At 57.0% G+C, this 13,508-nt stretch overlaps 1 protein-coding gene across 3 annotated transcripts in view; it reads right to left on the bottom strand.

Moving 5' to 3' along the window:
* Positions 1–1,675: 1,675 nt before the first annotated feature.
* Positions 1,676–13,508, bottom strand: part of ARHGAP35 (Rho GTPase activating protein 35) — a 143,472-nt gene continuing 131,639 nt past the window's right edge. Inside the window, exons 6-8 of one of the 3 annotated variants that reach the window (XR_008673874.2) lie at positions 9,015–9,276; positions 7,369–7,474; positions 6,430–6,449 (exon numbers count right to left, since the gene is read on the bottom strand). Coding sequence is in view for 1 of the 3 variants with exons in the window: in XM_031004045.3 (XP_030859905.1) it covers positions 6,092–6,449; positions 7,369–7,474 (464 nt within the window). In the remaining 2 variants the exon portion in view is untranslated. Of the gene's footprint in view, positions 6,450–7,368; positions 7,475–8,995; positions 9,277–13,508 lie in introns of those variants that run through there. The other 2 variants (XM_031004045.3, XR_008673875.2) reach the window with 2 other exon arrangements.

The raw sequence follows: 13,508 nt of genomic DNA, 5'->3' as shown, positions 1-13,508 counted from the left end.
TGAGTGGAGAGGGTCAGGAATGTTTCTGGAGAAAGACTGGCTTTGAAGAACAGGGTAGGATCTGATGGGCAGGCTAGAGGTTTGGGGAAGGGTGGATGGAAGGAATTTCAGGCAGAGGGAAGTGCTCAAAGCAAAGATCTGGAAGCAGAAAGCAGCCAGCTGCACTCAAAAGAATGAGACTCGGCCAGGCGAGGTGGCTCACGCCTCTAATCCCAGCACTTTGGGAGGCTGAGGTGGGCGGATCACCTGAGGCCAGGAGTTCGAGACCAGCCTGGCCAACATGGAGAAATCCCGTCTCTACTAAAAATATAAAATTAGCCAGGTGTGGTGGTGCATGCCTGTAATCCCAGCTACTCAGGAGGCTGAGGCAGGAAAATCCCTTGAACCGGGGAGGCGGAGGTTGTAGTGAGCCTAGATCGAGCCACTGCACTCCAGCCTGGGCAACAAGAGCAAAACTCTGTCAAAAAAAAAAAAAAAAAAAAAAAAAAGACTAATTTTGACTGATGTTGGGGAGTTGGGTTAGAGGAGTGGGAGAGAAGAGCAGGATGGATCCAGACAGAGCGTGGGGTTCTGCATGGCTACCAAGGAGCCTGGGCTATGGTCAGTAGGCATCTCCGTTTGTTTGCCTGCCTGGCTGAGGCAGTGGCAAACAGACGTCATCTCTGGTGCCAGCCCCTATTGATTGGCAGTGGCTGCCTGGAGAGGGGTGTGGCAGAGTGCGGTGATCAGCTAGCCATGTCTGCTATGGGCACAGGCAGGGAAGGATGCATCTTGTATGCTGAATAGTTCACTCTTCTGCCATGAATATTGAGGGCAGGGGGGCCATTCAGTGTGTGGGGGTGTCTATCAGAGTCTAGTGAGCTTGAATTCAGGTCTAGGCTACAATGGAGGCAGAGGGAACAGCAGAGTCACGCTCAAGTGACATTTGGGATCTTAGAAGCAGTCAGGGGTAAGGAGGGGGCCAAGGATAGAGCAAACTTGAGCCTGGGAGACTGGAAAGAGGAGGATATTCTTAACAAGAGTTTTTTAGGGGGTGAGCAGAGAGGAGGTGTCTTTGGTGGTAAGGCTTCTTTGGGAAGCAGCCCACCTCCGTCCCTGGAGGTGCTGTCTGGGATGACGGTGGTGACAGTGGCTAACTCTGGCATAGAGCCTGGGTCTCTGACCCCAGGGCCAGCACCAGGGAGTGAGTGTGACCTTAGGCTCTCCCCCCTCAGAACTTCAGCCCTGACCCCTCACTTGAGAAGGGTCTGAGGTCGGCCACCTCCTGGCCACAAGCCTGCTCATGACCCTGCCCCTGGAACTCACCCAGGAAGTGAACCTGGGCATCTGACTCCCGGTACTACCCACGTGGCCTCAGGCCAGAGGGGAGTGGGAAGGAAGGTCAGGAGCGGCACCTCTGGCATCCCCTCCCCATGCCTGCCTGCAGCTCCTGCGGCCATGGGGGTTTGTGGGAGGCACTTTAGGTGATGCTGAGAAACCACAGGAATGATGCGGCCTTCTGGGAAGCTGTGCTGGAGAGGAAAGCAGGTGAGAGCCGGGAGGGGGAGCTCGTGTTGGCCAAGGCCTCTCCTGTGGGAGCCTCCTGCTTCCTACCCCCGGGCGCCTAAGCCTGTGAAACCCTGGTGTGTGCTGCACTGGCCCGGTAAGGAGGAGGCCCCCCTTCACTTCTCTCAGGTTTGGTTTTTTACAAGATTGATTTATTAACTATGATACAGATCACATAAGGCCTTTTGTTTTTTACACCATTCCCATTGAGACAAGTACAATACTTTGTAGCAAATACATGATTTTAAAAAACAAAACCAAACAAAAACACCTCAGTCAGAGATGCCTCAGCCTTCATTGAGGGCTGACCATGCACTAATCAGGTTGGAGCCTCAAAAAACCCACGATGTGTTTTTAAAAAAAAGTCTGGAAATTAAGCAAACATTCCTAACACCAGCTAGACGATGTTCCGGTTAAAGCCCCTAAAATACAAAGAAATAATTGTTATACTTTCTTTACATACAGGTCTTCACTTTTGCTGCGAAACAGAATTTTGGGCACACAGCCAGACTACTAACACATTTCAATACCATTAATATGTTTTGTTTTTCTCAGAAACTCAAAATATTTGTTAATTCAACATATATAAAGATCATTTAACATGTGAAAATACAAGTACCAGAAAAATAAGCTGGCAGCAGCACTATTCCCAATTTTCAAACAAGTTTTATTTCCATACAATTCTGACATTTCCGTTTTTTTTTTTTTTTCTTAAATGTACACAGGGAACATGATTCTTTTTATACAAACAATAACTTAGGCCTGTAGCATCGCTGCCCGCTCTGCCACGGGAGGGCTGGGGGAGGCCAGCCCAGGTCAGCAGTGGCCGAGGTGACCGACCGCCTCCTGCTCTGTCCCCCGCGCGTGCCGCGCATTGGCCACGCTGCACCGACCGCACCGCGGCCGCGCCCCCACCGGACCCGCGACAGAAACTGCCCCCTTCCTGGGCCACTTTCTGACCTGGACACAGACAATGTCCTCCGAGGGAGGGAGCCCACCCCCGTTACACCTCAGAGCCACGGAGCCGGGGCCCGTTCCCTGCCGCAGCTTCCCCGGATCCCTGCGCTGCCCTCGGGAAAGCAGCGACTCAACCAGACCCAGCCCCCCGCGCGGCAGGGGCCCTCCTGGCCACCGCACCCTACTTTTTCTAGCCGGCGCCCCCAAAGCAGTGGCTTCTCATAGGAAAGGATGGTAGGGGGGCGCAGCTGAGGTGACTCTTGATGACAAGTCACTGCAGCTGGCCTGCTGTGAAGTTTTGTGTGTGTGTGTGTGTGTGTGTGTGTGTGTGTCCAGAATGCCTGGTGGCCTGCGGGGGTCTTTACCAAGGGGATGCTGGCTTGACCCAGGCCTCCTTTCCCTAAGAGCAGCAGGAGCTGAGTGAGGCACAGGGATGCCCCCATCCCCTTCTGGCCAGCGAGCTGCTCCTATGATGTCACCCTCTGTCCACCGTGACAAAGACAGACACATCCTGCAGAAGAATCTGGGTCGCAGCAGGTGCCCCGCCTCCAGCAGGAAGCAAAGCCAAGGCGATGGAGGCAGGAGAGCAAGGAGACAGACTCCCCGAAGCTCTCTCCCTGTTCCTCCCCAAACGCTAGGCAACGGGAAAGACGGGGACAATGCAGAGTAAATGTGTGCCGTGACACCCAGTATGCGACACAAGCCAAGAATTCTAAGTGGATTCACGAGCCACGCCACCCAGCCTCGGGTCTTCCCTCCTCAGCCGTCAGAGCCAGGATCAGTCTCTGGCTTTGCACCAAGGGCTGCTGTCCCCTCACATGGTGTCTGCGCTCTCGCTGGGCAGGGGTGGCTGCCCCACGTCCCCATTCTGGACAAGCCAACGCCCTCCCACCCAGTGCTGAGAGCTGCATGCGGGTCCCATGAGCACCCTCTGTGCACGCACCTTCCAGAACTTAGAGCCCTGATGAAAGCGGGGGTGGGGGCAGCATGGTCCCAACAATCCCCAGGGACGCTCCTCTGTGGCTCCCACGCAAGTGCCCATTTGGGCTGCACACTTCCCTGACCGGACGCTGAAGGCCGGCCTGCCACAACTGGCCATGCCCCTGAAACGACCGATATGTCCTCTAGTCCCTCAGCCCGGAGCAGCAGACGAGAGGCTGAAGTTAGCGGGGGAAACAAGAGGAACCCTGCGGCTTCCTGTGCATGGGGGCTCCCTTTGGACATGAGCTGCCACAGTCCCTGCCTGCCCACCTTGGCTGACGGGGCGCTGCATTGGGAGTGCCCCAGACCTAGTTTCAGGTACTTCTGTGAGGAGAGGGGTAGAGAGCCCAGGTGCTCCTCCTCACCACCCCCTCCACACTCCTGGGGAAGTCACTGGCCGCGCATACATCTGTGGAATCGGGCCAGGTGGCTTGGGACGTGGCTTTTGTGCTCACACAAAAGAGGTGGCAGTGTTAGCTCAAGCAGTGAGGGGGACTGGGCTGCTTTTGCCTGCGTTCACACAGGGACGGCCCAGGGCACCACCATGCTTTCCCTCCACCCCCAATTCCGTGAGGAGCTGACCAGGTGAGCACAACCTCGAAAAGGGGGCGGGGTCAGTAAATGGGGCCATTTCCTCATCTGCTGGGGTCCAGGGCTGGGGGAGTTTGGGAACGTTTCTGCCAACCTCAGCTAAAACGAAACACAGATGTCACCTTCCAGCCAACCCTGGGCCTACAGGGCCAGGCACAGCTCCACCAGAAGAGACAAAAATTCATCATCCAACATTCACAGAAAACACGCCTGAACCCTGGGTTTGTTCTCCGATTTGTGTTCCTCAAAAGGCGGTAAAACTTGCAAGGTTAGGTGTTTCCAAGCACCTTCCTTGGCCATTGAGAACTGGAGACAGTGAGCCAGCCGTCCCCAGAGGGAGCTCGGGAGCCGAAGGGCCACTCCCGTCTCCAACCACTGCAGGTGGGCACCGGCAGGGCAGCTGCAGACGCCCGGGAAAGGTGTCCATCAGGCCCCCTGGAATATACCACAGATCCTATTTCTTAAAGTGCAATGAGCCCCAAGGGCTGTCTGGCGTGGGGCCCTCTGCACCCCACTAGCTCTCGCCTGGGGGGTGCCTAGTGTCAGGCTTCCTGGCCGCAGAGGCCACAGCCCAGCCATGCAAGTTTGTGGTGCTGGGGGGCAGAGGTGGGCAGGAGAAGAGCTCTTCCTGGGGCAGTGGGAAGGCTGGGCTAGGGTGGTGGTGGATGATATGCAGGCACAGCGCCTCTGGGCCAGCGAAGACCAGGAAGGATGCCCCTTCGAGGGCACCAGTGGACCGCCATTCCTTCAAAGTGCCCCACCTTGCCCACATCCCCATGAACACTCCTGCTGGTGGCCTCCATGGCTGGGATGAAACGATTCCACTTCAGCACCCAACACACCAACCCCAACCCCAAGTGCACCTGGCACCTTCCAGCTGTCCCCAACCCCCCACCAAGCGCCCACACACACTCACACTCACATGTGCACACACACACACCCCCCACGCACATGCTCAATTAGTGTTTCTATCGTAATGGACTGTGTTCTGGGGCAGCCCAGGTTCCAGCCTGCACTGCCATCTCCCCGGCTGTCCCCACCAAGGGCTCGAACCCTCTTCTTGGGAAAACGGGGGATCTAGCGACTAGACCTAAGTGGGTGAGTGGGACCCCAGCAGGCCCTCAGGCCACAGCTCCAGGCATCCTGGTTTTGCTACCACAAAGACGAGGGTCAGCTCCACCTGTGTGCCTCCCTCCCTCCCGGCAGAGGCGGGCGCAGAGTGGAATCTTGAGGTCTGTAGTTTTCTTTCTGTGGTTTCTTCCTTTTTAATTACTGGAAGGGTTTTTCCATTTTTTCTCCTAGTGTTCCTTTGTTTGCCAGGGAATGTTTCGGGAAGGCTGTGGAGTGGGACGGTGGGGATGAAGCGGGGAGTCCCGCACTCTCTGGGTCCAGGCACAAAGCTATCCTCCGTTGTTCTGATCTGCAGAGCCAGCGCCCTCAGCAGGTACCTAGTGGTGGCAGAGCCGTGGCCTACACGTTCCCAAGGAGGCCGCCAGCCGGGCTGTACCCTTACCTTGGGGGTGTGTGCAGATGGAAGGTGGGAAGAGACAGACCAACAGGAAGTGTTCTCTTCAGGGGTTGCCAGCCCCGCCCTGAATCTTAGAGCATCCTCCTCCCCGGCAAAGGCCAGGGCACTGTCCCGACCATGGGCTCTGTACAAGCAGAGGGAGGCACCTGGAGGCTGGCGTGAGCAGCTAGGCAGGGTGGTGGTCCAGGGAACAGGGAGGGCACTGGGGCCATTGCCTGCCTAGTTCAGTCCTCAAATGGGTCCAAGTCAAAGGACAGGGCCCCATGGCTGCTGCCTGCAGCCAGCTCAGGTCTGCAGCGCCGGGCCCAGGGTACCTGGCAGCCCGGCCGATGGTACCATTGGCTGGTGCTCCCACTGAGGTCTTGAGAAGGTAATGGGGAGAGCCACTTGCCCCTGCCTCTGTCCCCAGTGGACTTGGTTTTGTTCAAGGCCAAATGCCACCCCGTCAGAGAGAGGACCCGTTCTCCTGTCGCCCCAGGTCTTGGTGGCTCACAGCGTGTGTTCGGCTTGAAGCTGGGAGGGAAGCAGTGGCTGCATTGGGGACTGGGGGGTGGGTGGAGGCGACTGTGGGGGCGACGGCTGACTTGTGACAGGCGTGGAAGTGAGGAAGGGGACGGTGGAAGCCACGGCGGAGGGGGAGCTGGGCCTGGCGCCAGGGGGCTCGGTGATGGGCCGATTGTAGAAGAAGAAGGGGCACTGCTGGATAAAGAGTTCAATGATTGTCTGGTAGGTGCGCGTGGCTGTGAGGGCGTCCATAGTGCTGAAATCAGGTCTCATCAAGGTGGGCCAGAAGCAGATGGAGAGGTTCTCGCTGGTCATGAGATTCACCTTGTTGTTGTGGCTGACCCTGTGGGCGACACCAAACTCAATGGTCAGAACCATGCAGGGCCCCACCTGGCCCTGGGCACTCATGGTCTTCAGCACCCAGGCTGAGCCCCATCTGCACACCCTCAGGTGGAGCAGAAAAGGCCATGCGCAGCTCTCTGTACCCTGCCCTGCCTGGGAAGCTGCGCCCTCAGTGTCCTCTCCCCTCCAGCCCAGTGCCTCTACATGGCCAACCTCGGAAAGGCTGCCTGGAGCCCCGCAAACCCCTGGGGGTGGATGGACCACCTCAGGGACTCACTCTGCAGCCAGCCAAAGCAGTGGCGGTGCTCCGGCTGTGACGAGGGAGGGAGGCTGAGTGTCCTAAGCCAGAGCGCCATCAGAGGCCACTCGGCCAGCAGATCTCCTCCACACACATGGAACTTCAGGGAACAGCCATACGGCCTCCCGCCTGCAGCTGTGCTCCATGCCAGAGGCTGGCTGTCTCCTGCAGCACATCTCTCGAGGTGCAGTGTCCTGGTTCTCCCCAGCTGGGAACGTGAATGCTGTGAGAGGACTTTCAGGGACTCTGAGGTGTTTTTGATTCAGGAGATTTCTGGAGCATCAGCACCAACCAGAAGATCTTCTCTCTCTGCCAGCTTTGGGGCACAGGCCTACAAGAGGCCCCATGCCCGCTGGAGCTAAGTGCACTATCTGGTGTTAGGCAGGTTTGAGGCCACGTGGGCTGCCCTCAGACAGGAGCAGGAGGGAGGCCTGAGGATGGGCGAGAGGCAGAGGCTCTGGGCACTGAGGCCAGCGGGCACCACGGGAGGCCAGCCAGCACCCCTTCCAGGCCAGGGCCTGAGGCTTCTACTGGCTTGTGGACAGAGCCTTGTTCTGCGACACACTGACCCTAGCTGTCAATTTTCAAGAGGAAAAACCAACCAGAAGGCCCTGCGACTTACTTGTTTAGGTGAGAGATGACATACTTGAAGACTTCGTGGTTTTCCTTTGGAAATTTCTTTAATACCTCCTTAAGGGCATGCAACTTCTGCTCCCGGTCGTTGATTTCTGAGGAGAGAGAAAACCAAAGCCTTGCCTTTCATGGCCGAGGCTGGTGGCCACCCCAGGGCGTGCTCTGTGATGGGCCTTCTCTGAGGGCAGCCCAGGGCTTTCGGATGACACTAACCCCACTCTTTCCCCCAAAGCCTGTGCCCAAGGCTGGCACACCTGGCAGTGGCACTGGCCCAGGGGTCTGGCCCACCTCTGTGTCCCAGGCCCCCGCTGAAGGGCGGCACTGTGTGCCTGGGGCTTCCTGGCCCCCACCACCCAAGACAGAACAATCTGGAGACACTCCGCCATAAAGAACACCATTCTTTGCTCATCCGGTTGCCCCTGGAGACAGGCATCCCTACGCAGAAAGCCTGCTTGCTTCCTGACCAGATGGAGACGGGCGGCCGCTGCCACCCACCCACGCCAACAGACCTTCGAGGGAGGGAGTCGGTCATGAGACCAAGGCTCTGTCCTTTTCCTAGAGACACAGGGACCCTCCACACATCCCCGTTGGAGGGGCTGATGGAAACAGTGGGGGAATTCTTATGCACTTCACCAAAGGAACTACGCACCCCCTTTTCCCCCAACGCCCACACTTTGCCTATCATGGAATCCTAATGTCCTGGGGGAGGGAAAACAACTGCCTGGAATGCAGCTTGTAACCCGCGCCAGGCCCAGTTCCATGAGTCCCCACAATTGTGTGAGGCAGGAACTCGTCACCCCATTTTGAGGATGAAGTATCTGAGTTTAGAAGTTGCAGAGCTGGGACTGGTTGTGGGGCCTGAGCTGTGGCCACTGGGCTTGCCATCCCTGAGTGGGTGTGGCCCACCTTGGCTGGGAAGGGCATCGGGGCTGGTGAGGCACAAACGTCCCAGAGCCCACCTGGAGCCCAGCTGGCTAAGACAGATTTCTCTGTGCAGGGAAAGATGCCCCCATGTTTCCTTCTTGGACTCCAGGGCTCAGAAGAACCACAGGAGGGTCTCACGAAGGAGACGACAGTGATCTCACAACTGGCGGCTGGGGGGGTGGTGAAGACGGGTCTGTTAAAACGCAGATGATTGCTAATGGGCTCGGGGGCTTGGGCTCCTTTGAGATAGATGATGGTGCCAGACCGTCTCCGCCGGAGACATATGTGTACCATTCTGCTGATGAATCCGGGAGGGGTGCGGACTCCCTGAACCAGGTATTCTTTTCTTTCTTTTTTCTTTTTTTTTTGAGACGGAGTCTCACTCTGTCGCCCAGGCTGGAGTGCAGTGGTGCGATCTCGGCTCACTGCAAGCTCCGCCTCCTGAGTTCATGCCATTCTCCTGCCTCAGCCTCCCAAGTGGCTGGGATTACAGGTGCCCGCCACCACGCCGGCTAATTTTTTCGTATTTTTAGTAGAGACTGGGTTTCACCGTGTTAGCTAGGATGGTCTCGATCTCCTGACCTCGTGATCCACCCACCTCAGCCTCCCAAAGTGCTGGGATTACAGGCGTGAGTCACCGCACCCAGCCCTGAAGCAAGTATTCTTTGGGAAACCCATAGCTTCCTAGTCACCTTGCAGCAGGTGACGTACCCAGAGGGTCAGAGTTGGGGGAGTTGCACAAGCACCCTGGTGAGAGTGAGACTTGGAAGAGCAGACAGAATGCCAATGACGGGCACGCTGAGCAGGGAGGAAGGTCCTGTGGTGGTCTGGAGTCCAGATCCTGACTCAGATGGCCCTGGTACAAATCCGGCCTCTCGCGTCAACCGTGTCACCTTGGGCAAGTGACACCTTAGGGTGAGTCTCCTTGTCTGTAAAAGGGGCTGTGGACAGTGCCTCCTTCATTCGGTGACACCTGGCAATTAAATGAAGAGTTCACAGCTGGACACAAAATAAGGGCACCTGGGAGCCAGTCTACTCGCAGGAGCCTGTGGGGAAGGGAGGCTGCAGGGCTGGAAGGGACAGAGCTCCAGGAGCTCTCCAGGGCAGCCTAATGAGGAGGAATGAAACCTGGCAAATCTGTGGCCTTGAGAGTGTGACTTGATAAGAGCAGTGTCTTGGTAACATCTGTCTATCAGAAATGACTGAAAGTCCTGGGAGCTAGTTATTGGGCTATGAGCAGCTTCATCTCTCTGAATCCAAGATTTTAAGGGTTCCACCTCAAGGGCACATTCTTTTTTTCTTTTTTTGAAATGGAGTCTCGCTCTGTTGCCCAGGCTGGAGTGCAGTGGCGTGATCTCAGCTCACTGCAACATCTGCCTCCTGGGTTTAAGCAATTCTCCTGCCTCAGCCTCCCAAGTAGCTGGGATTACAGGTGCCTACCACCACGCCTGCTAATTTTTGTATTTTTACTAGAGATGGGGTTTCATCATGTTGTCCAGGCTGGTCTGGAACTCCTGACCTCAGGTGATCCACCCGCCTCGGCCTCCCAAAATGCTGGGATTACAGGCGTGAGCCACCGCACCCGGCCATGGGCACACTCTTTTCTACGACTTTGAGTCTTCAAACAATTCATTGTCATGTTACAATAAAATGTTTACATAAACAAAGTAAACTGCTGTAGGGAGGACAGAAGACCGTATTAGAAAACACAAGCAGCATGTGTGTGGTGCAAAGCTTCACTTAATAAAATCGTCGTGCCCCCTTCCAGCTGCTAGCTTGGCACAGGAGGACACAGGTCTCTCCGTAGGTGCCTGCACGACCCAAACACAGCTGTGTTTGTCTTAATTAGGCATCGAGTGGTAGCACCTTTACATAAGAGCTGGGTCTCATCCCGTCTTCCGGCTGGAGGCAGGAAATGGGGCTGGCAAAGCCTAGGTCTGCCAGAGATGCCTGCTCTCCTTCCTATCTGATGAGCAGCAAGGCGGGTGGTTTTGTTTCTTCTTTAGGGGGTGGGGAGGGGCAGGGGTGGGAGTTACAAAGCCTGCTTTGATAATAATTTAGGGGCCGGCTGGGTGCGGTGGCTCATGCCTGTAATCCCAGCACTTGGGAGGCCGAGGTGGGTGGATCACTTGAAGTCAGGGGTTTGAGACCAGCCTGGCCAACATGCCAAACCCCATCTCTACTAAAAATGCAAAAATTAGCCAAGTCTGGTGGCGTGTGCCTATAATCCCAGCTATTTGGGAGGCTGAGGCAGAAGGATCACTTGAACTTGGGAGATGGAGGTTGCAGTGAGCCAAGATCGTGCCACTGCGCTCCAGCCTGGGTGACAGAGTGAGATTTCATCTCAAAAAGAAAAAAAAAATTTAGGGGCTGCCCCCTAGAATCCCAGCCTCCTTCTGCATGTGCACCTCAGCCGAACACCTAGTGAGGAGCGGGTGGCCAGTCTCCTCGCCTGCTCCCCTCCCCACTGGCTGCCTGGTCCAGGTGCTCCTGAGTACTGAGCAGCACTAGGAGCTCACTGGGCAGAGGTCAAGGAGGGCGAGAGGCCCTTCTGCTCAAGTCTGGCCCACACTAAAAGCAAGGTCGACCTTGTGAACATCCTTTGACTCAGCCCCATTCACCTCTTTCCTTAAGCAAAGCTTGCCCTCACCCCTCTAGGGCCTCTCTGCGGAGGGACCTACTCTAGGCTCCGGCTGCAGCCTCTTCACATGGCAAAGGCACCAGTAGCTGCTTAGGTTTGGGTGCTGCCCGAGTGCTGGCAGGACAGCTTCACAGTGCTCTGTGCATGGCCCTGACCGCAGACCCGAGTGGAAGGTGGGGCTGGGCGTTACCCATATGGTGGCTGAGAAACCCACTCCAGAGGCCAAGAGAAGGCCACAAGGCTGGTGATGGCAAAGGTGGATGGGACCCAGGCCTGTCTCCCAGCTCAGCCCATCTGCTCCGGGTCCCCGCCTCCCTGCACGCAGCAGAGCCCTCTCTGACTGTAGTAATCCTCTGACAGGACAGGGGATGGGGGGCCTCCAGGGTGCTGGCTTCACCAGCTAGGACACTTTTTTTCTTTTTGTGAGATGGAGTCTCGCTGTATTGCCCAGGCTGGAGTGCAGTGGCACGATCTCGGCTCACTGCAACCTCCACCTCCCAGATTCAAACAATTCTCCTGCCTCAGCCTCCTGAGTAGCTGGGATTACAGGCCCGGCTAATTTTTGTATTTTTAGTAAAGACGGGGTTTCACCGTGTTGGTCAGGCTGGTCTCGAACTCCTGACCTCATGATCTGCCCGCCTTGGCCTCCCAAAGTGCTGGGATTACAGGTGTGAGCCACTGTACCCAGTCACACTGTACCCAGCCTTTTTTCTATACCCACCCTCCCCTGACCCAGGACTGGGGGAGGCACCAGCAGTGTCTGTGCCCTGTGTGGCATTTTCAGCTGCCCTGGTTGGAACCAGGCACAGGTCCCTCAACAGTCCTCAGTGAGGGAGGAGGTGACTCTGACCCAGAGGCAGGTGAGCATGAGAAGGGCTGGGCTGAGCACGTGGGGATGGGTAAGGTTGTGCGGTGACAGCGCCCCATTCTTGCCTTGTCAGACAATGCGAATTCTTTCATTCTCGGATTTGGGAGGCCCCTCCTCCTTGGGTCATTTGTTCATCCGCAGTGGGTGGGAGGAGCAGATATTTACGGGGACCCGCTCCTGCCTGGGTACTATTTTACACACTGGGGATGCAGTAGGGAACAAAAACCAAATTCCCTGCCGCTTACGGTCTAGTGGAAAGAGGGGAAAGGACCCAGTGGGTGCCTCTTTAGTCTAGGAGCTCTGGGCCGGCTCCTCGAGGCCTTCCTGGCCCTGCCTGTCTCCCCTCCTGACCACCATCCTCATCCCCGGCAAGTTCACGGCGCCTCTGGCTGGCTGCTACTTGCTGAGCACGGTGCTGACTGGGCTATCCCGCTCCAACCTGGGCCTGGGTGTGGTCAAGCACAGACTCCCTCGGCTCCAAGCCAGAGGCCTGGGGAACAAGCTGGTGGCCAAGAGCCAGCCCAGCCCGTGCACCCTGGACACCTTCTGCCCTATGGTGCTGCCGAAGGCTGGGGCCACAGTCTGTGTGGACCTGGTCACAGGGCAGCGGCACACACAGGGGAGCCACTCACCATCTTCAGTGGAGCCCTGCTGTACAGGGACCCCCAGCTTCAATAGGTAGCCCGCCTGGCCAGGTGTCTACACTGGCCAAAGAAACAGCAGGGGCAATGGGCTCCCTGGTGTCCCTGCTGGGACAGGGCCGTCAGGGCACCCAGCCCTGGGTGAGCTGCTGCAACCCAGACCCGCCATGGTACAGGTGCCCAGGGTGGCTTCTCCCCACGCCTGGAGTGTGCTGGTTTGTGGATTCCCAGGTCCGCTCGCCCAGACTTTTGGTGTAACCTCCACCCCCTTCAGAGTCCCCTCAGGACCCAGACTGTGGAGGGCCTGATCCTCACATACTCTGCTCCCTCAGCCTGCCCTTTGGGAGTCAAGACACTTAGTTTTTTCTAACAACAACAACAACAACAACAACAACAACAACCACCCATCCTGCTCCAGTGTGTGGTCAGGGGTAGACAGGAGTCCAGGGGCGTGGGCCGGGAGAGAAGGTGGCCTATGGAGGAGACCCCAGCCTCCACACTGCGCTCACCCCTTTGCTTGGCTTGGCTCCAGGCGGCTCTGCTCTTGCTCAGGGGGTGTGGGCTGGGAGCTGCACCTCTTCCTGGGACATCATACTTTTGAACTTAGGGGCCATCGACTGAGACAACAAGAAACGTCCAAGGGAGGCATTTTTGGGCCAGTTGAACCAAGACAGCCTGGACACAGATCCAGCAATTTAGTACAATAGAGACCCCAAGAACTCAGGAGGAAGGGGAGGGGACAGCCAGAGGGCACAGGGACCTTACCGATTAGCTTCCCATACCTCTTACAAAACAGACACACCAGGCCTCACAAAGCCAGAATACCGGTCCAAGGTCAAACAAATTGGCGGCAGAGACCCTGTTCCCAAAGAACACTCCTGCCCTGGCTGTGCTGCGCCACTTGCCATCACTGGCAGCCAGGCTGCCAACCAAGCTCTAGGCCTGAGTCTGCTGCCGCCAGCTCGGTGCCTGGAGGAAAGTCCCTGCTGGCCGCCGCTGACCATCTGCACGCCTGCATCGCCAGGAAAGGGAAAGCCCGGCTCAAGGTCACAGCC

The sequence above is a fragment of the Gorilla gorilla genome, chromosome 20, assembly GCF_029281585.2.
Source record: "Gorilla gorilla gorilla isolate KB3781 chromosome 20, NHGRI_mGorGor1-v2.1_pri, whole genome shotgun sequence".
NCBI lineage: Eukaryota > Metazoa > Chordata > Mammalia > Primates > Hominidae > Gorilla > Gorilla gorilla.
The sequence above is the reverse complement of the archived record's forward strand: the minus strand, read 5'-3'. Positions and strand labels throughout refer to the sequence as shown.